Raw genomic sequence first — 25,263 nt, forward strand, 5'->3', positions numbered from 1 at the left:
TATTATCTATTCAGCTTATTAGTCAACAATAGTAGGGATACATCAGTGTCAAAATAATATAATTTGATTGAACCATAATTTCCCCACATAAGACATGAAGATTGAGCCAAATGTCTGCTTGAAATGGGTTTGTATAACAAAGTATTATCTATTCAGTGATATTACTACGCTTATTTGAAAAGAAGCACCGTCACTAATTCAGTTCAATACAAACATAACTTTATTTTTGCTTAAATGCCAATGAAATAACTGTACAAATTCATTGTGTAACATTTACTGTTAGAAATTAAAACACATTTCTGGTTATAGAAATACTGTTCACAATTGGAAAGTTGTGATTTCTCTGATACCAGTGGTTGTAAATGGTCTACAGCCCTCATGGACACCTAGGAGAAGTAGGTAGAGGACTCCAGTCTCAGTAGTGAGGTTTTCTGGGTTTTGCAGCACCTTCATGCTACAATAACTGGAAATTAAATGGCCTGAAATGAATGGAAAACATTGTATAAAGATTTGTAATATTAAGTGAATAATACTTTTTCAATGAACTTGTTCTTCAGTTTTCATTTCATGCTGTTTGCAAAACTTCATCTGTAGTATATCGAGTACCTTTGCCACATAATTTAAATTATTTTCCTAGAGAGAACAGAACCATGCGTGCAACTATTTCTACTCACTGATGGTGCAGATGTCAAGGAGAATACCACTCATGCTCGTCCTTACAAAGCAAGGATTTGGGCATGTTCAATGCCATGGACTGAATTAATTTTTTTTAAAAGTCACAAGGTTCAAGGATTGTATCAATGACAGCTTCACAACTAATTGCTTAATTGGTTTGTTACGTAACTCGCATTAGAAATTGGCTGATATTTAATTTTACTGATCAAAAAGTAGTAGTTCGATACATTCTGGCAGACTAGCGGTATTCTTTTAAGCATAATACATTAATATTTCTGATTTTTGGATGTCACTTGAAATAAAATTAAGGAGTTCCATTTCATTAATTTGTGTAGATAACTCCTTGTTGTTGGAGAGCGTCATGGCATTGAACATCTTGTGTTTTCCTCTACTTTTCTTTTTTTTTTTTTTTTTAAATATGGAGAGTGAGAAATAACTTGCCTGCAGTCTCTAAGTCAAGACGGAGCACAAAGAGCTATCAGCCCCTGCCGCTTTCCCCATGCTGAAGCTGGACCATGTTGCTGTCTCAGTTTACACCCTCTTAGCAGACATCATGGCATTGTCATATTTAATTCCTAAATTCAAAACTGTTGTTCTTCATATTTAAAATATCCTAATACATATGAAGCAAACATAGATACACATGCTAGCGATTTTTCTCAGGAATAACTTCTGATTAGTGAAACAGCTAGGTTTAGTTCTTTTATTTTTTTCCCTTCCTTTTGCATGTCGCCATAACTTACAAAGGATCTGTGCTGCTATATTACAAGAATTGCTCACTGGCAAGTCAAGCAAGACAATGCAGATATGATACAGGCCTTCTATTTTTTTCCAGTTGTTTAATGACAAAATCATACGTGAAATCAGTACTTAAAATTCTGATGTTTTATTCTGTGCAGGTAAAATTAAAAATTTAAATACAAAATAAGCACATTTTTAAAAACAAAATCATAGGTTAGTTTTACTCAATTAAGACATATTAAAATAAGTAGCAGCTTAGTATCAAGACATTAGTGTGCACTTCTTTAATGAAGAACTGTTATTTTCTTTAGATCAGAGTCAGAACTTTGAATTTCTTGTGTTGTGATTCATTGTTTGACCTGGATGTCTTAACTCCAGCTATGTATCACAGGAATAAACTCGATAATTTTCACAAGATACAAGCTCTTAGCCGATAAACATTGCCACCGCATTAAGCGTTATAACATAAAACAAATATGTCTGACAGATACTTGCTTTGGAGGGCACGTGAGTATTCTGAGCGTTTGTAGTGGATTCCTCTTTCCTGAAGGTAGCGGTTGTGCTTGGAGGCATTTTGGAGTAGTTTGTTGGCATTCCACTGGTGATGCTCAGAGTCATGGGGGTGGTGGGTGCTCCTGCTGGGCCCGGCAGGCTGGAGTTCAGCTGGGTGGAATCGGCGATGTAGATGGTGTGTGTGGCTGCTGCTTCTTGGGAACTGACTTTCCTGGTTGTCGGGTCTTCTGGATAGAGGAGCAGCGGTCGGTCCGTGCTCGTGAACAGCACGGTTTGGCTTAAGGTTGCCAAGCTAGTCACCTCCTTAGCTTTAAATTGTTTATGCATTCTTGTCATTATGGTTGGTTCAGTTGCCACTGGAGAAGTAGCTCTGTCTGCTGCCTTCATTCCTTTGATCATGAGGCTGGAGTCTGTACCTGTGGGAGCTGCTGGGGTTGGGGTGGCATCCAGCCAAAGCCCAGACTGGTTGGCACAGGGAGCCCCTATAACACTGGCGGCCGTGTCCTGCACCCACTTCAGCAAGTAGGGGATATTTTGTCTATCGCTGCAGGACCATGGGTTGTTATAGAGCGTGACCACTCGCAGCTGAAGGAGCTGGTCAAAAGCTTTGTCGGGAATGTACGTGAACTTGTTGTTGTGCAGGTAGAGGCTTGTGAGGTGCTGTAGTCTCACCAGTGTTCCCGGGAGTATCTGGGACAAGAAGTTGCTGGAGAGATCCACCGTCTCGATGTTGTAGGGCATGTTGGTTGGAACTGTCCAAAGTTTGTTGCTACTGAGGTTGAGAAACTTGAGACTGCTCAGTGTGTTGTTGATCAGAACAGCTCTTTCCACCATATTCCTGGAAACATCCAGCACTTTAAGATTCCACTGGTAAGCTGTATCAAGCTTCTGAAGAACTTTAATGTTGTTGTTTATGGCATATAATTCCCATAAAGACTTGGGCAGTTGAGCAGGAACATTCTTGAGCCAATTATTTGAAATATCAAGGGTCCTCAAATTGGTGAATCTCGTTAGCTGATGATCGAGATCTACGAACTGGTTAAAGGACAGATTTAAATATGTAATGTTGTCTTGAAGTCCGTGTGGCAGTACAGTTAAGTTTCTGCCTGAACAGTCCACATTCCTGTCGTTTCCTGAGCATGTACAGTTAGAAGGACAGACACCCAAAACAGCGGGTATGAAAAACAGAAGGACCAGCAGACAGGTAGATGTATTCAGTGTCTGGTACTCCATTGCTGCCTGAAAATAAATATACCAAAACGACACCCTTTAAATCCGTGTAATATATTTTATTTCTTTGTAAGGGTTGTCTTTGCAATGACCACTTGCAGGAGAAATTAAGTAAAAAATATCAATAAACCCCTTTGTGGCACGGTCCTTTTTAGAATTGTTCAAGAGAGACTTTACAAAGCATCCCTTCATAGACTGTCATGTTGTCTGGCAGAATGAGACTTGTTTTTTCATCTCCCTTTCCCCCTCAAGCTCAAATGAGGGCTTTCTTCCGAAAATGCAAGTCTCTTCCAAATGTTATACAATGTCTGCTTCTTGTTTTTAGTGATTTCAAGCCTATATTATGTTTGGAATAATGTGTTCTTTTATACAGGATGAAAAAATGGCTGTCAACTGGATCTGCTTTACAAATCTCTGCAGTAATGTAGCAGTCCCCCCCATACATGCATGCCATTTGCTGAAGTAGAATTGGTTACAATACATCTTAAATTGTTATGAATTTAGTTTGAAACCCGAATTCCACGTTCATATTAACATGCACGTTATTATTTTTCCTTATTATAGTGTAATTACATTCTCAAAGCTGGTAACACATGTCTGAAAGCTGAATTAATGTTAGTTAGAAATCTCTGACACTGCAGCAAATTTCTGGTGCAAGCATCTGTCATCAACTAATAATTTCAGTCTTATTTCTGTCTCTAATTTTGTAGCAGGTTTTTGCGATGAAAAACAAAACAAACAACACCCCCCCCCCCAAAACTTACCGTAATCTCTTCTGCAATATCAGCACATCATTTCTGCGGGAGATTTAAGCTTAGAGGTCGCCTTGTTCTGGAGCCTGGCTCCAGTTGCCGTCTGTGGGTTGTGCTGCCTCTTCAGCTGCATCGTACTGCTGCTGCCGGGGGCTCCGCAACCACCTGATCCGCGCTGCCTGGCAGACTGCAGAGCTGGCGGAGCTGCTGCCTCCCGCTTCTTGCACAGCAAGCACAGTCAGGAAAATAGTTGGGGTTTGTAATTTGGATCGGTTAACTTCTCCGTTATCCGTCTTTTAGGCTGGTTTAATGCATCAAAACATAACACGTAAGGTTGCCTACATAAACAGCACCGAATGAAATTCCTGGAGGCTATTTTAGATGAAGCTATGATTCCATTTAAATGTTCCTATTTAAAAAGTCATGTTAAGTTTCATTCTTTTTTACCTTCAGTTAACCTCTCCTCCTGCAATAAAAGTTAACGTTAATTTAGGCTTCATATCTCAAGCTTTTTTAAGCTATGCTGCCAGAAAATCTTTTCATAATTTTCAAATACTCCGTTTTCTACTCCTCAGATCAGGCTGTCACTATATTGTCCGGTATAATAGCTCAGCTTGTACGATTTTACAGATTTCTGTAGGAAATCTATATCTGAATTTCTCCAAGCAATATGGTAAAAGTGGATGTAGTTTACAATGCTCTTAATTTTAACACGGTGTAATGCAACAAGCCTTAAAAAAATCTTGGTGTAATTGGCGTGCTATTCTTTAAGCATGCATGATCTTACAGCTTATATAAACAGTAAGAAAACTTTGAAAATATCTTTTCCTATGTCCCTTGCATGCACAGCAGCCTAGAATTGCGTTTGCATAACTCACGACTTAAATTTTTAGTGGTAGTTTAAAGATTTTGAACTTTATTGTTATGATATGTGCAAACATGTGCTCTGTGCCACATGCACAGATAGATTCCCTCCCCGAGGCAGGGACTCAAAACTACAAACTCTGCCATTTTGCAGAGATGTCCCGGAAGGCCAGCTTCAGCGTGGAGCAGCTTCTTTCCAGAAATCTAAACATTCAATAGTGATTAAAAAAAATTAATTAATTTGCCTCTGAGACCACCTTTCTGCTTCCCAGCAAGAAGTTAGCTTATCAAAGTGCCCGGCTCTAGACAAGCCTGTGAGCTTCCTCAGGGCCAGAAAGGAACACGTAAAGCACTTAGACACCTTGAGTTAAAGGAAACTGACATCCATCCAACATGAAATTAATTTTTAAGGTTTATATTAATAATACTGTGTGCACTCTGAAAATACTCCTTCAGAGGAAGAAACTACTGAAGGCACGCAGCTAGTTCTGCTGATCATTTGCTTGGGTGGTCTGCAAACTGTTTCTGTTTTATCTATAAAAATCAAAAGTATTTAGGGAAAAGAAGGCCTTTTTGTACTTGTTCTTCAGGTGTTTGAAACCATTTTGGTTTTTAGAGACCACTGTGTAACTGTTTACTCGCACCGTTCTCTGCTTTACCACCCCAGATAGTGGGAAGTGACTGGAGGTTTTACACCAGTAAATGTTTTGGCAATGTTTGATCCGAAGGAAATCTTGTTGCTATTGGTAAAGAACCACTGATGGCTGTTGGGAGGATTTGTTTCAGACCCCTGTAGTCCGTTGTTACCAGGTTGTTACCCTGTCACATGCAGAAAACAGGCCTTTGTATTAAAGACGATATGTACATGTCCAGGCATATAGACTTTGTTTTGAATTCAGAGCTTTGTATCTAGGCAAATATTCAGTTGTGCTTTAAGTGACCAAAACATCTTTGAATTAGAAAGCTTTATTAAAATTAACTTGAATTCATTGCATTCTCTTACACAGCCTTGCAGAACAAACAATTTTGAGAAGCTCAGAGTACCTCTAATGCTGTACTGGTTCTTGAAAGCTCCATGTCTGTGTATGTTACATATATATATATGTAACATACATATATATGTTGTATACATATATATATGTATACAAACACAGAGGTATGCACACTCTGTCTTCTGTACTCTCTGAAATCTGGACTCACAAGTGACAGTAACCAGCGGGCACAATCCAATCTGTGCTGTATTTTGAAATTATTTGCTTCAGGCAGAAGCAGGTTGTTCCCTTTTGTGAAAGCTGAAGTTAAGAAACCCTGGGGGAGTGCCCGTGCTGCGGTCTCACTGTTCTCGCCTGCACCAGCTTCTCCTTTTTTCACTTATTAGAAGAATACTTCTTTTAAGAAAAAAGTGAAGTATGCTGGCCATCAATGTTGGCAGCCTCCAAAGGCTTGTTCCGGCTGCGGCAGCTGGGGCGGTGGTTCCTCAATCTCCTGAATAAGTAGCTCGGGTGGTGGGGGCAGCGGTTCCTCGGTTTCTGAAGGCAATTCCTGGCAGTTGCTGCCATCTGAACGCTGATCCCCAGCTGGTTCCCTGAGCCAGTCGGGGGGAGGTGGCAGATCCAGGGAGTCGGGTGAAGCCGCTGGGTGAGGACAGGAGTCAGGCGCAGCGCTTGCTGCTTCGGTGCTGGGAGCTGGAGAGGCACCCGGCTTGGAAACACCGGCCACCGAGCTGTCTTCGGCTGGTGGAGGCGCCTGGCTGTTTTCCTGGCTGGCAGCGCAGTGGGATGGTTTCTCCGATGCAGTGGGATCCTGCTGTAGGGCTGTGTCTTGTTTCCATTTCCAAGGTAACATAAATAAAACTGAAGAACGCTTGGTAGCCTGGTGAGCGTCCATGAAGACATCTGGTGTGTCTCCATCCGCAAATGGAGAGCGACCTGCCCAATTGGAATCAACATGAACTGGCCTCTTGCAGCATTTCCACAGGAGAATTATAATAATAGCCATTATCATACTAAGCAAAATGATGCCAATTATCAGTGCTGCTATCCAGCCGCCATCGCTTGGTTCTGCCTGTGCTTTGGGGAACGGAGGCGGTGTCGTAACAGCCAGTGCTCCGCCGGATTTGTGTGAAGGGGGTCCTGCTGCTTGCAATGCGTACAGAGGGGCTTTCTCTGCTCTTGGACTCCTCATACTGGTGTTGGCATTTCTTCTGTTCACGGAAACGTTTTGAGGAGTTGCTGTAGAAAGCGATTTCCAGATTTCTCCATAGAAGAGAATCAGTATTAGGTGCTTGTTGGCCATTTTGCTGCAGCCTCTTTAAATATGTCCTCTCCTATAGCAGGAATGAAAGAGAACATATTAACTTGAAAAACGCGTTTGTTGTATTTTTATACCCTACTGACACCAGGCAATTTTACATTAATACTATAGTAGTGAAAATATTAGACCCAATGGTTAAAATTTCACGTCTGTTCCCTTTTGCAAAATCAGGAGGTTTGACGCTGACTTTACAAACAACAAGCCGATTTTCAACATCATTGATCATTCTAATTAAGTGACTTTTTAAAAAACAATGTCTTGGTTATTATTACCTTTTTTTCACCTTATCAGAAAAAGGCATCAGCAGAGAAGTTCTAACGGTGTTTCAAAGCAACATTTATCTGTCATGTAAATGGTTATGGGCCTGGAACAAAATACAAAACAGTCCCAGCTGTATTGACAAACAGGATTGTCATGGGTAAAGAAAATTGTCCTGTTTTCATGGGTATAAGCCGAGACCTAAGTGAAAGGCTCTTTACGGTTCTCTTAAACTTATTTCCTGTTCTTGCCTTTCTTCATCAGTTAAGGGTAGAGTGTAATAATTTTTAAAAAGTTTCCAAATACCGATGCTGTGATGGAACAGCATTCTGATTTTAAACTCTTTCATAATGAAATTCCTGCATGTGGAAGACTTTTTATAACGGAGGAGATTGTGTTAAGTTGTTGGCATGAAACAGATTTCGGTTTCTTCTTCTACTGTTCAGAGGTCAGGTCTCTGAATGTCCCTGTATGAAATAAATAATATAAAATACATCCACTACATAGCATTTTTCTATCTGAAGTTACTTTTATACAATTTGAGCTAATTTATTAGTTACTATAATGCTAGTCATGTGAAGCTGTTTCTGGGAAATTAATATGCGTAAATCTTTGTGGGTTTACAAATATACAAAATTAAATTTCTGAGGTAACAGTGTAAACACCTATGAGCAGTAAATGAATGCTTCTTGAGAACATTATGATCTAAACTGTGTAAGGTTTATAACAGTTTAAAAGTGATTCAGTTTAATTTTCATTCTGCTCCCATCTTTTCAAAATATAGTCAAATAATAATTACATGTAGAGTTTATGATGGTTCACAGCAGCAACATCAAAGAACACGTGTTTGAAGCCCGAATACTTTTAAGATACAGACATTCAACAAGAGCTTTGAATACACCCTGAAGTTGGGACATACAGAGTGCGGTTCCATTTCAGACCAAATAATACAAATATTAAGCCTTTCCATCTTGAAGTTGATTCTTACCTGCACATTTGTCTTCTATCAAGCAAGCATCGTCTGTTTTGCTTGAAGCCTTAGACGGACAGACCGTGTGCTGAAAGTCAAGCAGCTTAAAATGGCTCGTTTCATGTTGAAGGAGGTTTCTGCAGCTGAAGAGGAAGTTTATCAACACTTGCTGCAGGAAGTGTCAAGAGTTGGGAGATTACTAAGAGCCTTATCGCAGAGCTTGCATGCTTTACCAGCGAACTTTTCAGCTCTGTCGCTTTTATGAGACTCAAATATTTAAATGTTTGTGGCTTTTGTCCTGTATGTGCAGAAATTCATTGTGCTTTATGTAGAAATTCATAAATACTTGTTTGTCTGTTGAAAATAGTTATAGTTAACTTCTGTGCGAATCAAAAATTATGCAAGTTTGGATTGGATTTGAATCTTACTGATTTAATTTCAGTGGTGGGTTTGGTGTGCTGTCATGCTTATTAGTGGAAAAGCAACCGTAGGTTCATTACAGTGAGTCATAGAATGCTATCTGATTACAGGGTGCTGGCTTGCTTATGCATCTTCATTTCTGTAGTTGCGTGGAAAGGCAGATAACTGCAGATTCCACTCTTGTCCGGCCCCTGCTCTGCGTGTTGTTATTCCGCCTGGACAGCTTCGGTACCTGCTGCCGTCGTTAGCGGCGGGCTGTGCTCTCTGGGCAGCTCTTCTCCCACTGTCTGTCTTTGTCCGTACCATTTTGTGTAACCCAAACTACTTACTTTTGTCTCCTTGAGCATTTTTGCCTAGAAAGGCTGCCTGGCCAAAAGAAACCTGCACAAATACGTCCTCGCAGCATTTTGCAAGTGTTTTCTGCCAGTGCCAAGCAGCTACTGCCAGATCCTTCTGCACTTCTTCATCTCCTCCTGCTTTTCCTGTTCTGTCCCCCTTCTGCTTGCACTAGTTCTCTTTTTCAGACTCTCCCTGCTCCTGCAGCAAACCCAAATCCTGATCCTGTACTCACATTATGACTCAGTTTCTTGTCTGATTCCTTCGTCTCATCCCCATCCTCTTCAGCCCGCAGCGTCTCCACCTATCTTTTGCCACAGTTCCCACCTCATTGACAGTTCTTTTTCCTCCCTGTTTTTCCTTCCTTCCTTACACTGATACGATTGTGATTCTTTCCTTTTTTGCCTGCTTTTTTCATGACCCTTCTGGTTTCCCCCTTTAACCTCCTGCCCACTGTGTTCCTGTGGGCAGGCTGGCTAACTGTGGGTTTCGTTCTCCTGTTTTAGCTGTTACCTACCAAGCAGTGAGCGGTTTTACACCAGGTTAGGTTCTCATCTTTGCTATCTCAGGTTCTTTTTTTAGTACTTGCACAGTCTCTGCTGTTCCCTCCTGTGCTCATGGTCATTTTGGGGAAGGAAAAGGCAAATGTAGTGCAGCATCCCCCAACCCTGCCCTTTTGCTCTCTCTGTCACCAGTGGGAGATGTTCTCAGTTCATCTCCTGGAGGCACTGGGTTGTCCTCAACCATTTGTCACAGTTTGCCCTTATTCTTCTCCCAGCCTTTCTCCTCATGTTGTAGAAATGCCTGAGGTAGTGCCCCGTCCTCCCGTTCTACTTGTGCGGTGTGTGCTGGGCCTCCTCCCTGTGACCTCTAAGGTCTGAATACGTGGTTTGTGGCAAGATTAATTGGAATTTGCCCTGTAGTTGGGTTTTGGTGTCTAGTTTGGTTTTTTTTTTTTCCATCTCCAATGAACTTATTTTCTAATGACTCCCAGCTCTGGGCTAAGCTTGTAAACTTCATCCAGTTTTATCTTCCTTGCTACACAAACCACCTTTGTCACAGGCAGTTGTGTGGTTTTTGAGATCTTGCGCTCTCTTGGCTTCCCCGAATACTGTCTTCTCTCTGCTCCTCTGTGGTTTCTTGACCTGCCCTTCCAGCTAAGTTTATGGTGATGTAATGGAAGGTGAATTGAGGATGCAGTCTTATGTCCTGATTCTTTCAAACTCAGACAACCATCTCCTGTGTCAGAAATGTTTACTACAGGTGCCCGGGATGTTTAGAACTTTGTCACTCTGCAATTTTAACACTTGTAGCCATGGTGCAACACATCTTCTTTAAACACAAGGAGCTTGTGCAAAACTTCTTGTGTTTCCTTAAAGTAACAAAGCTCTGCTCTAGTGAGGGCCAGATACAGACATCTCCCCAGAAATATGGGGAAAATCAGGTCTCTCTGGGAATAAAGAAATGAAAAGTTGTTGTGGTTCTTGAAGAAATTTTTGGCATGTTCTAATTGGTTGTATTTAGGACAAAGTGGAGTGTGTTTCTGTGTGGATGTTTCCGTGATGCAAGAGATCACAGCTAGTCATCAGAGGAGACCTTTACTGACCTTCAGCAAATGTAGGAATATAATATTCTAAAATGCCTTCTTTAATATTTTTTGTAATATTTTGACTTGGAGAAATAGTACCAGGTTATTTAAAAATTGATACTGCTAGTTTATTGGAGATAACAAATTGAAACAGTTCTCATATTCTAACATGTAATACAAGCTTCATATACTCATACACAAAGTCGAAACATGATTCAGATCTCAATCTGGTTCAAAAGCTATTAAGCTGGTTTAAGAAGTCCTTGATGGAAAAACCTGAAAGAGCGTTTTGAGAGAGGCTGGTTCCTGGCTCAGTAGTCGCATTGAAGTTGTGACTGAGTTATGGTTTTCTTAAAATCCCGCCCTGCCTATGGCTGTGTAGCACCTGGTGGGATGGTATGTTTATTAGGCTAACAGTCCTTTTTTTTTCCTCCTCATGATCTTTGAGAATGGACAAACTTCGGTCCTTTTGTTTTATCCTGTTCAGCTTCTCTCACCATGGTTTCTGGTCAAAGAAGTAAAACCGGTCTTGCCATTATTTATAAAAAGCTATTTAACACCATCTTATTGCCTTCTAGATCTACAGGTTGCTACAGCATTTTCACTATCATAAACGAAAAACCCCTAAGACCTGAATTTAGTTTTCCTGTGTTAACATTCATGTTGTTACTTGAAAGCTAACTTTTTGCCTCGTATTAATGATGTAAAAAAGACAAAAGATGAGTTTTTACCTGTGAGTTAAATCTCAACTACAAAATTGGTTAAAATGGGTTTGTGTGTCTTTAAGGGTTCTTTGTTTTCCTGTTCATTATCTGTTTCTTTAGTGAGTTTCTCAGTAGTTTCATCATCAGTTTTCCTTTGGATCGCAGCATCCCTCCCTGCTATTAAGTCTTGCATTATCAGTTCGGTTCCCGCTGTCTCCTTAGGCATCCTCTGCCACGTTCCTGCTGCAGTTGGCCATAAACTGTTAGTCGCCAGAATATCGCCATTGCTCCTGGGCCGACGTTTTCCTTGCTGAATTTTTTTGAGATAGGACATTTTGTTTGCTATTACAACTGTTGACAGAAATAAGAAGGTGCAGATAAGCACAAGTACTGCTATTATAATGAAACAAATCAGTACAAGAGACTTATTGTCTTCACATGTTTCTTTTGTCATTGTGCTCTTGGGTTTGCTGGTGTTCCTGGGTCCTCCAGCTGCTGAAACAGCACTTCTGGTGGGGGAAAATGTTGAATTTTGGGCCGTTGTGGAGGATAAGGACTGCAGGGTGCTGTTCTGCATTTCAAAAGTAGTCATTTTGCTGCTGAAATTGATGCTCAGAGGAGAATTTGTGTTGGCTTCTGTTACGTTCTGGCTTCCGCTTCGGTTTTGGCTGATAGGGTTCCAGGTTTCATTTATAACCCAAGGATAATTGGTATGGTTTGCACTTGTTTGCAAACACAAAGAAGAGATTATCAGGACAGGGAAGATGAAGTGTGGTTTATTATGTCTCTTTGTCTTCATCTTCCTATTTAGTCACCTGCAAAAATACAAATTATGGTATTAGTTTAGCAAATGCTGGTTCTTAGAGGATTGAATCAGACTTCTGAGGGAACAGCGGGCAGCAGCCTTTTTGATGGAAAAAAAAAATGTAACTTGACCTCATTTTTAGTGGATGTAGGAGGACAAGTTCAAGTACTTGATATTCTGAAGGAAGAGGTTGTTTCAAACTTCTGACAGTTTGAGGTTTATAGAAAATATATGAGGTTTAAAAAAGAACATGGAGCAAAGAGAGAAAGGAAAGCGTTTCCTACTAACTCCCGCGTGAGGTAGAGACGGGCTCGGTGGCGGTTCCTCCTCTGTAACGCTGGCCGTATTACAGCTGTGAGCTCATCACTTCTGCTTTTACACAGTGAAAGGAGAAACCCAGGTGAAGTTTGCAGATTACTGCTTCTTACTTTCCTGTGTTCCCCTGAATGTGGGAAGTGTAACCATGCTTGTAAAGATGGTTGAGTGAAAAACGTTAAATCTAAAATGTTCCTCTAAGTGTCGGCAGTTTGGGGCACAGCACAGCGAACTGGAGGATTTCATAAATACCTAGGAAAAGCTTTGTTCTCTAATTTTTCTGCTTTATTGCACAAAAGGCTATTTATCACAAATGTACTTCTCAAATTTTTCTCCCAAACATGCTACAGACTGTGACATTTTCTTTAAAATGCCTGAGATACTTACGCAAATTATATTACCATGAGTGTGTTCCGCTTTACATTTGTGTGGTATTCAGTTTTGTACCTGTTGAATCTGTCTGTAGGGCAAGAAACTGATCTTTAGGTCAGTCTGGTACTGAGATAATAACCTCAAAATAATAGTGACAGACCAGCCGAGCAGTGAACCGCTGCTGCTTCGGCCGGGCTGCGTGTCGGAGACACGTGCAGAGCTTAAGGCTCGTTATCCCAGGCGATGTCTCTCCTTCACCTGTCTCCATCAACAGAACAAAGTGTGTCCTTTGAGTGTTACAGTCTACATTTGGTTCACATATAAATCCTATAGAGAATGACCAAAAGGAACAGTGCTGTTTGGATAAATACGTTTGTTCTTGAAGCTATTACTGTAAAGGTAACAAAGCATATCGGTGAATTGGTAAGATTAGGTAATTTTGAAATGTTCCAGACAATGTTTCTTTTATCGTAGTCAAATTTAGCATGCCTACCAAAGAACTTGCTATATTCGCTCCCAAAAATCCGAGGGGAGAGCTTACCTACCTGGCAGCATCCAGACAGCAGCCCCTTGCGGTGCTGGTGTCCTGCGGGAGAGCGAGGGGTGACGTGCCCGGAGTGTAACCCGGGAGCAGACGATGGGTGTCCCTTTCTATGTGACAAAGGAGCAGCTAAAGATATGTGTATCTTTTACTTTGCAGCTCACCCGTAACATAAAATTAAACTCCATTCTGAGATGAATCCTTACTGTTGAGTTTGAACTAGAAACCACCTTAGTAATCAACTACAGCTCACAGGGAATTTATCTTTGTATGGTAAAGGTTGCCTGGATGATGCCTTGTAGCATATTTTAAAAAGGAAAAAAAAGCAAAACCAGCAAAGCCTTTTTTTTGGAAACACAACACATTTCCCATAAAGTTTCTGCATGCAGAACCGAGCTGCGTTTGCCGGCACAGATACACTCCAACGTTTAATGTCACTGTCTGAGAGCTGCAGATCTCTTTCTGCCTGCTCCCTCCGAGGGTACAGTGAGTCCAGTGTTCATTGTAGCGTTCTAGACCAGATGTGCTTTTCTTAAAAATAAACAAACCGATGCTAAGGGCTTTGCTTAAAATTGTGAGAGCAAAGGAGCTGATCATTAAAGAACTGGTTTTTTTTCTTTTTAGTTCAAGCCTTTGTGCCTAGGTATTGATAGGGTCTTCTGTCAGCGCACAGTAGGATCTGCAGTGCGTAGGAACAACAGAGCTGAGTAGCGACTGTCACTGGTCACGCTGGGGAGTCTGATTATGAATAACCTTTAACGTTACTAAAAATACAGTTATATCAGCTTCCTTAATTCAGTTGGAGATAATATTTTTACAGTTTGTTACTATTTTTCAGGTACTTGAACTTCTTTAAAAATACTTTTGCATATCATTTTCTACAAAATCTAAGAAACTTTGAAGTGGAACTTAAAATAGGAGAAGGAAAATGTGTACTTACCTTGCCAAGACGTAGCCAAAAGAAACGTGATGTTTCAGATAGTTAATCCTTTAACAATAAAATGTCTTTGTGCGTATATTTGCTCTTGGGATGCGAATGACCATTAACCTAAAGCAAGTAGATTTAGGCAATGCTGGTATTTTTTAAGCAAATCTGTAACTGAAATTACATGTCGTTTACTCTAAGTGGAGAACTAAAACCACAGAGATGACACACTTCCTTTTTGTAACAACTATACCATGACACGTTAGAGGGGGAAAAACACCAGCTTGCCCAAATTAGCTCTTCGAACAACAGGAAGTAAAACAAGGGGAAAAAAAGTCTCTTCGGCAGACAGATTTTCTACGCTCATGAAGTTTGTCTCCTCCGATATCCTACGCTCAGGGGTTTTACCTTGGGTGTTACCAAAAGCGGTGTCCCAGTACGCTCACAACTACATACGTGCTCACAGTATTTGTGAGCTCTTTCCCTGGCCTGTTGACTTGCCTTGAAAGGGTTGAGCCCATCCTAGCTTGAAAGGGTGGCAGGTTTTTAAAAGTTCCTTCGATGTTCACGAGCTACTGTTGAGTTTGATTTTTAATTAATTCCTCCCAGTAGAATTTTGTCTGCTCTGCTAACTCTGGGGGGACTTGTTTTAAGCAGATCACTCATAAAATTCAGAGAATCATTAGACAAGAATAAAAGGTTCTTAATATTTATATATAATCTGATTTTTTTTCTGGAAAGAGTTATTTTGTAGACAGATCCTCAGAGGACTGCCCATTCTTAGGAACACTCTGCCAAGTGTTAGTGTGCTGCAGTATGTAGCAAATGAAATGACTTTGAGACCCTTTGAACAAGTTGGTATGTGGATGCTTAATCTTATTATGACTTCTGAAATACATTTATTTTTCCACATATAAAAGTAGATATAACTTGAATCTCTAGAGAGGTTAAAAAGACAGCTAGAGGGACTTGTACTTTCATCTTAAAAGAAACTCTGAGCTCTTTTCATGTAATCCAGTTTTGATCCAATTGATGCACTCACTGTTGCTCTCCAGCACGGATTTTATTTTTCCCGTTAGTCGAATGAACCTCCTGTCTGCCTGGAGGTTGCTTGGCGGTGGTAGGTCGCGTGGCACTTGAAAATGAAGTTGAGTTGAATCCCAAATCAAGCTTCATCGTACTGGGCACCAGACTTGGTTGGCGTGTGGCGTGGTGGAACAGTAGCAGATGCCTTTAGGCTGCAGCCGCCGGTCCAGCGTCATTGCTTTGATGGATGGTTTTTTTAGAACTATGTGAAAGATCAGTCTGGTTTAGCATAGCAGTAGTATGTGTAATACATCGCTCAAATGTCTGTAATGTGGATCTAAAATGCAAACCCAACAATGTCTGTCTTGTTTTCTTGCAGATTCAAGACTGGTCAGATCAACGGAGATTTATTGATATACCACGTGCTGCTAACTCTGAAGCCATACTATGCAAAGCCATATGAAATTGTAGTGGACCTCACACACGCTGGCCCCAGTAATCGCTTTAAAACAGACTTTCTTTCTAAATGGTTTGTAGTTTTTCCAGGCTTCGCTTACGAAAATGTCTCAGCGGTTTTTATTTATAACTGTAACTCTTGGGTCAGAGAATACACCAAATACCATGAAAGGCTCTTGACAGGTTTGAAAGGAAGCAAAAGGCTTATTTTCATAGACTCTCCGGGGAAGCTGGCAGAGCACATCGAGCACGACCAGCAGAAGCTCCCAGCGGCTACCTTGGCGTTGGAGGAGGACTTGAAAGTATTTCACAATGCTCTCAAACTGGCTCATAAAGACACCAAAGTTTCTATTAAAGTAAGTCCTTTTAACGCTGTTCCTAGTTAACTGTTGTATTTTTATAAGGATTTGAGTGTGATTTTACTGTTTCTTTATTCTCCTGTCTTGAGGAGAAGTCACAACTTATTAGTATGTCTCTTTAGGAAGTATAAAATTTCATACATTTATCTCCATAAAATTAGAAGTGTCAGACTTTTCTCTCTTTGTATTGCTAACAATAGGTGCTGAGCCACTTTTCTGTTCTCTTTCTAAGGTTGGGTCCACAGCTGTGCAGGTGACGTCAGCAGAGCGGACTAGAGTCCTGGGACAGACAGTGTTTCTAAATGATATATACTATGCCTCGGAAATCGAGGAAATATGTCTTGTTGATGAGAACCAGTTTACCTTGACCATTGCCAACCAAGGCACACCGCTCACCTTCATGCATCAGGAGTGCGAAGCCATCGTTAGGTCCATCATTCACATACGGACCCGGTGGGAGCTCTCCCAGCCCGACTCCATCCCGCAGCACACTAAAATTCGCCCGAAGGACGTCCCTGGGACACTCCTGAACATCGCGCTGCTCAACCTGGGGAGCTCAGACCCCAGTCTGCGGTACAGATCTTTTCAATTCATATCAACTTTGGGCAAAAATGTGAATTTTTTTCCAAGGTTTTCTTAGTGTTAGCGAATCCCTCTTGAACAAAACAATCTTTCTTTCACCACAGCTCCATAAGATGTACTTTTTAATATAAAGAAAGTTTGAGGTTTCTGTAGGTGCAGGCAGACTGTAACTGGGTAACTGAAGGCGTATAGGAAGCTTAATTTCTCTTTACAAGGAGAAATTATTCTGCTTTGCAGTGTATGTTTGTTAGGTACATTTGATTTTTTTGATGTAATTTGATTTTCACGTGTCCTTCAAGTCCTTCAAACATACTCTTTAACATCACCAGAAATTGTTTAAAGCGAGTAGAGTAATTTTCATTCCTCCAAGGCAAATGTTGTTGTCTCTGAATCTTACCTGGTGCAGGGAAGAAGTTCGGGTTTAGATGTAATCGCTTATACGGCAGGATTGATTTTATTTTTAATATGTCAGTACTACTACTGTGATGCCTTGGTGTAATGTATATATTTTAAAATGTACAAGAACACTATTACAAGTCACGTTGCTTGCTTTGTTACAGGTCTGCTGCCTATAATCTTCTCTGTGCCTTAACCTGTACCTTTAATTTAAAGATTGAGGGCCAGTTACTGGAAACTTCAGGTCTGTGTATTCCTGCCAACAACACACTATTTATTGTATCTATTAGTAAGACTCTTGCAGCTAACGAACCACACCTTACCTTAGAGTTCTTGGAGGAGTGTATTTCTGGATTTAGCAAATCTAGTAAGTAACACTGGTATTCCTTCATGCTAACTGTGAATTTGAAAAGATCTAAGTTGGCAGCTGTCTGGCGTAGTCAGTTAAGCTTCCTCGTGTCAGAGTCACAAGCAGTTTAACTCGCAAGTGCTTCTTTAGAGCTGTTTTAGCTGTTTTCAAGATTATCCATTTATGTCTGTTTCCTAATAATCGAGTTGTGTAATCCTCTGGAGCCAGGCAGTTTCACAAACTGGAATGGTGTCTGTTGGAGAAGATCATTGCTTTCCGTGCCTGAATGTGCACTTTCCCATGAAATAGATTTTTAAAAAAAAAAAAAAAAAAAAAGAGGCAAGTGCGTTTTACACTTTGAAATTAATGTTCTAACAAGTTTTACTAGGCATCTCATTTGTTTCGAGGATTCAGTTCATTCAGAGAGATCACAATAGATCGCTGTTTGTAGTTTTGCACAGTGAGTCCTTTGGAGAGGTCTCTGCCAGGCTGTTAGTGATTCGTAGAGTAGAGAATATTGCAGAACAAAGTCAAAATTTGAGGTCCATGATAGTGAAGCTTTAAACTCGAGCAGATACGTACACTGAAGAGTTACAGGGTCCTTTAGTCGTATCAAAATTAATGTTTTCAGATTGATTGTATCTCTCAATTGTAAATCTGGTTCTGTTGCACCACTTTTGTCATCCTTTTTTTCCAGACATAGCACAGCTCTGACTACTGTTGGAAGCTGTTTAGAATACATTCTCAAGATTAAAAAGAAATTATCTGCAGTAGTCCCGCGTAATACTGAATGTACACATCTTTATGTCACACCTCTTAATAAGATATTAAAATGTCAACATCTCCTTGCCAGATCCCTACAGACGTTTCTTGGATGTCATTATTAGAGTATGTTTCTTTTTGAAGCTTATCTGTTTGCCCAGTATTATTTGCTCGGCTCTGGTAGTAATTATTTTAGACAGTAGAACTGAAAAGCGCTCACAAATGATAATTTACTTACAAATAGAGACCGGTGCTGCTTCTGTGTTACAAAGTGGATTTTTATTTCAGGTATTGAACTGAAACATCTTTGTCTGGAGTATATGACTCCCTGGCTGTCGAATCTGGTCCGGTTCTGTAAACACAATGATGATGCTAAGCGCCAGCGGGTCACTGCTATTCTTGATAAGCTTATAACAATGACAATAAACGAAAAGCAGATGTATCCTTCCATTCAAGCGAAGATATGGGGAAGTCTTGGACAGGTACAAATTCTGCATAATTTATTGCACTTTGTTTGTAAGCAGATTATAGAGTTTTTAACCACTTAAATGTTAATGCAGAAAAATAAAATTAATCTTGATGTGACCTAAGTGTATTAGCTGCTTGGAGAGCAGTGTGCGAGTCCTTCTGGAGTTTCCATTCTGTAAAATACTTCATAAAATCATCAATGAGCTCTGGCTTCTAGGAATGTGTTCCTGGCCCCCACTGAGAATTGAAAATTAAATATCTTTGGTAATTATTTCATCAAAGCTGACATCATCTCTGCCACCCATGAAGGAGGTGCTTAGGCAAACGAGACCAGCTTTACTTGCTGCGGCCAGGCTTGCTCACAAGCTTTGTATCGACTTTCTCATTGTCATACTATTTTTATTTTTTTTAACTGGCATCCAAACTGATGCAGCCCAGCATCCCCGAGAATGCAGAAGAACTGTCAAATGGATGCATGAGGGCGTTTTCTTGCTTGGTCTAATTGGCCAAAAGCAAAATTAAAAAAAAAAAATAATCAATGTATTTTGAAAGCTTAAATCCCATTGAGAGCAATATGACTGTTATGTCCAGTATGAAAGTCTGTTAAAAGGTAAATCTGGAGAAGACAAAATTAAAAGATTAATATTCCACAGCAGTCGATGGAAATTTTATCATTGACTTAAAATTTCAAACCGTTTTCATAATATAATGAGAACTGAATTTGAACCAATACCGAAATAGCATTAATCTTAGCCGGCACATTACATGTACAGTTCTCTGTGCGCTTGGACAGATTTGAATCTTACCGGTATACATTTCTCTCTCTTTTTTTTTCTGTACATGAGAAGAAACTTGTTTTACTTGTAGCTCTATTCATGTACGGCTAGTAGTCTAAGCAAAATATTTTACAGACAAGATCCTGCTTATTTCTTGGAATTATGTTTTTTTCCCCTGTGTCTTCTTACTAGGTTCAGCATTTTATGAATAGTTATACTTTAAATTGGAAAAAAAATAAAAATAATACAAACCAAATTATAGTTTCTGCACAGTTATGAAGCACTTTGATCTGGAGTAAAACCTGGTGGAATTAATCTTTATACTTCTGATATTTACATTGGACTTTTTTCCAAAAGGATAGCAAATCACTAAAACTGATGCTTCAATTTATGATAGTTATGCATCTTCAGCTGAAAAAATGAAGGATTGCCTGTTTAAAAGGTGGTTTTCTGGGGAAAAATAAAGCTAATCTGACTGATAAAAAAGGAATTATTTTTTTTCTTTAATAGATAACAGATCTCCTTGACGTAGTGCTGGACAGTTTCATCAAAACTAGTGCCACAGGGGGCTTAGGATCCATAAAGGCGGAGGTTATGGCAGACACAGCTGTAGCGCTTGCTTCTGGAAACGTCAAATTGGTTTCGAGCAAAGTGAGTTCCCTCTTTGCTTTAATTTCCTTTTATATAATAATGTCAACTTGTATAACAATGTGACACTGAGATGCTGTCTGATAACTCACTACAGGCAATGATTCCAAAACCATGATAAAACAGGTTGCAAGCAATAGAACAATTCCAATGTTAAATTGTTTTTACCGAAGTTTTGAGCTGTGCTCTTCGTGCGAGTGAAACGAAATGGTTGTTCTCTTTCCAGGTGATTGGAAGGATGTGTAAAATAATCGACAAGACTTGCCTGTCGCCAACTCCTACGCTGGAGCAGCACCTGATGTGGGATGACATTGCTATTCTGGCCCGTTACATGCTGATGCTCTCCTTTAACAACTCCCTGGACGTGGCTGCCCATCTCCCCTACCTCTTCCACGTAGTCACTTTGTTGGTGGCCACTGGTCCCCTTTCTCTCAGAGCTTCCACTCACGGGCTCGTCATCAACATCATCCATTCTCTTTGCACTTGCTCACAGCTTCACTTCAGTGGTAAGAGGCTTTTTTTCAGATTTTCAATTTAGCTGATTGCTCCTTAGCTTGTTGAAGAAGTATTTGGGTTGTTTTTCTCTCTTTAAACTATTCTGAGAGTTTGAAAAGACCACGTTGTTGTTCAGCCCACACACAGATCAGAATGAGGATCTGATCTACAACAAATGAGTATGGAATTAACAAATGACTGTCTGGTTTAGAGCAGGTGCATAATGTAAATTGTTTGTATAACGGGTTTTAGAAAAAGAGAAGAAAGTAAGTGCCAGAAAGTTCCTGTAATGCAGAGACAGGAGAAAATACGTCTGTGCTAAAACTGGCTGATGTGCATCTTTCGAATGGTTGCGTAATGTGGTAACAAAAATATCGATTACATAAGGGAATTGTGAAGTTATACTGTTAAAACAGGTATTTTGCATACTGCTGTATTTTAGCAGTCCTAAAATAATTGGTATTAGCAAATATGTAGCTGTCGCTTCTTACCACAGAAGTACAGTATAAAACCAGGCTAGATTTTGTGCTGAAAAAAATTAAAAGTTTATGTAATCTTGTCTTTTTTTAAAGTATCTGAAAGCTCATTTTATATCTATGTATCTTGACAGAGTGATTGTATAAATATACACACACACACACATATATACGTATAAAGAAAAGCTTTGCCTTGACACACAGAGGGAAGGGCAAGCCTTCCTGTTCAAACAATGAGTTTGAAGTACACTGAAATGAACGGGAAGTTCAGAATTGTAAAAATATGCGGTGCTAGGAGCAGGGCCGTCATTTTCTTCTGATTTAAGTGGCTTTCTTCATTGCAGTGCCAGAGCCAAAAGCAGAATTTGATTGCAGTTTGAACTTCCAGTACTGCTGGTATTTCAAAGCAGGAACCCTCCAGGTTTCCATTTTCTGAATCCGCGTGAGGAGAAGTCTCACGGAACCACACCGTTAAATGAGTTTCTTTCTACCTGTTTTTAGAACGCGTCTTCCTGGTGGCGGACTCCAGCAGTCTGTGCAGCAGCCCACACTTGGGGCGTTCTCGGGGGGAAATAGCAAAAAAAGAGTGTTGGAATGTGCAGAGTGACGTGTAGGAGGATTATCTACTCTTGTATTCATGGGAGGGTGAGCCTCAGAGTGTTTAAAATATGGATTGAATTTCAGTGGTTTAATATGTAAAAATTTATTCAACAGAGGAGACCAAGCAAGTTTTAAGGCTGAGCTTGACCGAGTTCTCTCTGCCCAAATTTTATTTGCTGTTTGGAATCAGCAAAGTGAAATCAGCCGCGGTCATCGCCTTCCGATCCAGCTACCGAGACAGGTCCTTCTCGCCTGGTTCCTATGAGAGGGAGACGTTTGCGCTGACTTCCCTGGAAACTGTTACCGAAGCTTTGCTGGAGATCATGGAGGTACGTGGTTCCACACGAAAGGAATGATCCCTCAGGGAAAATGGCACTGCTTACGCTCTACAGGCAGGAGAGTAGTGAGAGGTGCCTCCCATGACGCGGTAATCAATAGTTAAGTGGCTGACTTCTGAGAACTAAAATAACTGTACATTCTGAATTTTAAAAAGACTTTTTCGTAACGTTACACGTATTCACTGATATAATTATTTTCAGGCTTGTATGAGGGACATTCCGACGTGCAAGTGGCTGGACCAGTGGACTGAACTAGCTCAAAAGTATGTTGTGCATCCCAAAACATAACCCCTGCCCGCCTGTGTCGTATATTTAGAATTCTCAACTTGCTGGACAGCCCATTTGTTGTACATTTATTTAATACAGTGTACTGTCTTCCTTCACAGGTTTGCATTCCAATATAACCCATCCCTGCAGCCGCGAGCACTTGTTGTCTTCGGCTGTATAAGTAAACGCGTGTCTCATGGACAAATAAAACAAATAATCCGAATTCTTAGCAAGGTAATAGACCCATAGACCTTAAATTGATTCGGTGGCAATAAGTTTCATCAGTGCTGTGACTTCTAGAGTAACAATAGTTTTCAATACTGAGTTTAAAATTTGAGACACTGAGGTTGATCCAGAAGTTCAGCATTTAAATAAATGTGGAGTTTTGTGTTAAGGCATTTAGCTGCATGCCCATGATTCACAACTTCCTTTTTTTAAAGGAAGTTAATAATCTAATGTGTTATAAATAAATATAATAAAGACCAAGGCATTCATATAAGAAAACTTTGAAACAGACTGGCTCGCCTTGGTAGCGACGTTCCGTATTTTCTAAAGAAGCTTGTGTTCCATAGCAGGTAAGCAGTGTGCTAAAGATGTTTCCGTTAAGCATTTTATTAGAGTTTTATGGACATAAATTTAATTGAACAGCATCTGAAGATGCTATTCTGTAATTTTTTCACCCTGTCCTACACCCTGACTTTTTTAATACACGTTGTGCAGTTGCTTTCAGCAATAGATGTATCACTTCTGTGTAAATCTCCATTTGGAAAAGTCCTTGAGAACTGGTTTAAAATGAGCTCAAGCTTTGTAAACTAATTGAGAGCAACAATTATTGTTTAGAGCTTTGATCTTCTTTTTACAAAGCAAAATCTAATTATGGTTGTATTTTTAATTATCCTTTTTTTCCTACTAAAAGGGACTTGAGAGCTGTTTAAAAGGCCCAGATAATTACAATAGCCAAGTTCTAATAGAAGCTACAGTCATAGCACTCACCAAGCTGCAGCCCCTTCTTAATAAGGTAAACAACTGGATTTTTTGAGTAAACAGAGAACATGTTTTGGAAATGAAAATTATAATTATGGGTATAATTGCAAAAATATAAGTAAGTGTTGTGGTATCTGAAGTTCACGCTTCACTACTGTGAGTCACGCTCGAAAGTGCTCCATATGGGCAATGTCAGATGTTTGTATGTGGGACCTGTGCAGTGGCTTCAGAAACGCGTTAGAACGTTCTGCTTCGTCAAACGGGGCCAGAGCGATACAGGCAGTGCCTTCACTCTTCCCAAAACATTTTCAGTCTTGGCTTTCAAATGTTTGATTGCTAATCTGTGCTTTTCAGATCACGGCTTGTAGTAACCGTTAGTTGTACCCGATCCAGTATTAGTTGGCCATCTGTGTGCTCCTTTCATGTGCATTACTTGATCAGCGTACCAATGGCTATGCTGTGACTGAAGAGCCTCGTATATTTACTGTTAGTGAATAAAACTTGTTCCCAGAAAAATCTGTGGTTTAAGAGACCCAGAATCTGCTGAATGCCAGTTCTCCCTGCATGCTTTTTCAATTTGGAGCAGGAATTGCCTGGCCAGCTACACATGCAGAACTGTGATCTGTTTTCAACACCTGCTCTCCAGTTGGTACCAAAAGACTCATTTCTGTTCGGTCTGCTGTACGGCAACATGCGTCTGACATTTTTGTGAGCAAGGGAAGGAATATAAGAGTGAAGAAAGGGCTTTGGGGGAGGCAAAGGCTTGAAATTCATTTGCTTTCTGCTGTTGAGCTGTTAAGTGCACTAAGACTACAGGCCCGTGTGTCCGTCTGTCCTGGTGGAGTGGGGTGGCTGAGGACAGCACCCGCTGCAGGAAGGACAGGAATGCATCGGTCTTGCTTGTCTTTGACCTACAGCAACTGCCTTGAAAGTGAAGTTGTGGCTTTTCCTTTTCCTTCCAGGACTCCCCTATGCACAAGGCCCTTTTCTGGGTGGCCATGGCCGTACTGCAGCTTGATGAAGTCAACCTCTACTCGGCAGGGACTGCACTGCTCGAGCAGAACCTGCACACCTTGGATAGCCTCCGTGTCTTCAATGATAAGGTAAGCTGTTAGCGATCGGCTGTGACCAACCCCGAGTTTATGTAAGCAGTTAAAAAAGAAGAAAATTTCTTTGTCCTGATGGATAGTGGTTAACCAACTAAAACTGAAATTTGCATTAGAAATCGTTTCACTTGCATAATATCAACGGTAAAACTAAGCTGTAGAGATGGAGCTCTTGTTATTCTGTTCTAAACTGGAACAGAGATGTGTAGATGTGTTTGCTATTGTCATGTAAACTCTTAAAGTGACTGTTTTGTCACTTTAAAAAAACAACAAAAAAACCCCAAAAAACCAAAAAGAACAAAACCAGAAAAACAACAAACCAACTTGAGATATCCTGTACTTGATTTTTTCTGCGTCAGAGCCCAGAAGAGGTGTTTATGGAGATCAGGAGGCCGCTGGAGTGGCACTGTAAACAGATGGATCATTTTGTTGGGCTAAATTTTAACTCCAATTTCAACTTCGCACTAGTGGGCCACCTGCTGAAAGGTAAGAACACACCTGGCTGTTCATTTCTGATGAACGCTCTTAATTCAGAAATAAAAATAAGTACAAGGGTAAAGGGGAGAGAATAGGCGGTGGATCTTAAGTAACTTGGATCACGGAGTAGATACGGAATTAAATGTTCTTTGACTAAAGGACTTTGCCAGGTTTCCCACAGACATGTTCTTACTACTTCCCCCTGTTACACTGTCTTTCTCCGTGTGTTTGCCTGTGTTCAGACTCACTGTTTCTTTTACAAGAATGATTTGTGAGATAATAGACATAATGTATGCACAGACATTTGAAATGATGTGATTTTGTGGGGGAGGGACAGAAAAAAATTAGTCTCGAATGTGCAATTTCTGTTAGCATT

The 25,263-nt window shown here is 40.3% G+C and overlaps 4 protein-coding genes across 14 annotated transcripts in view; 1 reads left to right on the forward strand and 3 right to left on the reverse strand.

Annotated features, from left to right (window-relative positions):
* The window catches only part of NF1 (neurofibromin 1), a 94,617-nt gene that overhangs the window by 52,924 nt on the left and 16,430 nt on the right, over window positions 1–25,263 (forward strand). For 9 of the 10 annotated variants that reach the window (XR_008467841.1, XM_054210157.1, XM_054210145.1 and 6 more), the window contains 12 exons: window positions 15,728–16,160; window positions 16,396–16,736; window positions 17,306–17,508; window positions 18,541–18,734; window positions 20,007–20,147; window positions 20,371–20,650; window positions 21,830–22,044; window positions 22,255–22,316; window positions 22,440–22,554; window positions 23,237–23,338; window positions 24,267–24,407; window positions 24,770–24,896. Coding sequence is in view for 9 of the 10 variants with exons in the window: in XM_054210157.1 (XP_054066132.1) it covers window positions 15,728–16,160; window positions 16,396–16,736; window positions 17,306–17,508; window positions 18,541–18,734; window positions 20,007–20,147; window positions 20,371–20,650; window positions 21,830–22,044; window positions 22,255–22,316; window positions 22,440–22,554; window positions 23,237–23,338; window positions 24,267–24,407; window positions 24,770–24,896 (2,354 nt within the window). In the remaining variant the exon portion in view is untranslated. Of the gene's footprint in view, window positions 1–15,727; window positions 16,161–16,395; window positions 16,737–17,305; window positions 17,509–18,540; window positions 18,735–20,006; window positions 20,148–20,370; window positions 20,651–21,829; window positions 22,045–22,254; window positions 22,317–22,439; window positions 22,555–23,236; window positions 23,339–24,266; window positions 24,408–24,769; window positions 24,897–25,263 lie in introns of those variants that run through there. The other variant, XM_054210153.1, reaches the window with a different exon arrangement.
* On the reverse strand, window positions 1,107–5,001 carry OMG (oligodendrocyte myelin glycoprotein). Its single transcript, XM_054210158.1, has 2 exons — window positions 3,924–5,001; window positions 1,107–3,168 (listed from the first exon to the last, which is right to left on the reverse strand). Exon 2 carries the CDS (start codon window positions 3,160–3,162, stop codon window positions 1,843–1,845), a length of 1,320 nt encoding a protein of 439 aa, XP_054066133.1. The 5' UTR covers window positions 3,163–3,168; window positions 3,924–5,001; the 3' UTR covers window positions 1,107–1,842.
* Window positions 5,034–8,492, reverse strand: EVI2B (ecotropic viral integration site 2B). The gene is made up of 2 exons (XM_054210159.1): window positions 8,335–8,492; window positions 5,034–7,101 (listed from the first exon to the last, which is right to left on the reverse strand). The coding sequence occupies exon 2, from the start codon at window positions 7,068–7,070 to the stop codon at window positions 6,195–6,197; it is 876 nt and encodes a 291-aa protein (XP_054066134.1). The 5' UTR covers window positions 7,071–7,101; window positions 8,335–8,492; the 3' UTR covers window positions 5,034–6,194.
* Window positions 10,722–14,559, reverse strand: EVI2A (ecotropic viral integration site 2A). 2 transcript variants are annotated; one of them, XM_054210162.1, is made up of 3 exons: window positions 14,334–14,559; window positions 13,402–13,503; window positions 10,722–12,179 (listed from the first exon to the last, which is right to left on the reverse strand). In XM_054210162.1, the coding sequence occupies exon 3, from the start codon at window positions 12,161–12,163 to the stop codon at window positions 11,399–11,401; it is 765 nt and encodes a 254-aa protein (XP_054066137.1). In that variant the 5' UTR covers window positions 12,164–12,179; window positions 13,402–13,503; window positions 14,334–14,559; the 3' UTR covers window positions 10,722–11,398. The 2 variants fall into 2 exon arrangements, with proteins under 2 accessions (XP_054066137.1, XP_054066136.1); XM_054210161.1 differs by lacking the exon at window positions 13,402–13,503 and having other exon boundaries at window positions 14,338–14,556.

This window comes from Rissa tridactyla, chromosome 7, assembly GCF_028500815.1.
Source record: "Rissa tridactyla isolate bRisTri1 chromosome 7, bRisTri1.patW.cur.20221130, whole genome shotgun sequence".
NCBI classification, from domain to species: domain Eukaryota; kingdom Metazoa; phylum Chordata; class Aves; order Charadriiformes; family Laridae; genus Rissa; species Rissa tridactyla.

Bases quoted from the DNA above. Each gene is read 5' to 3' on its own strand.
- EVI2B (XM_054210159.1), bottom strand. From the start codon at position 7,070: ATGGCCAACAAGCACCTAATACTGATTCTCTTCTATGGAGAAATCTGG.
- EVI2A (XM_054210162.1), bottom strand. From the start codon at position 12,163: ATGAAGACAAAGAGACATAATAAACCACACTTCATCTTCCCTGTCCTG.
- OMG (XM_054210158.1), bottom strand. From the start codon at position 3,162: ATGGAGTACCAGACACTGAATACATCTACCTGTCTGCTGGTCCTTCTG.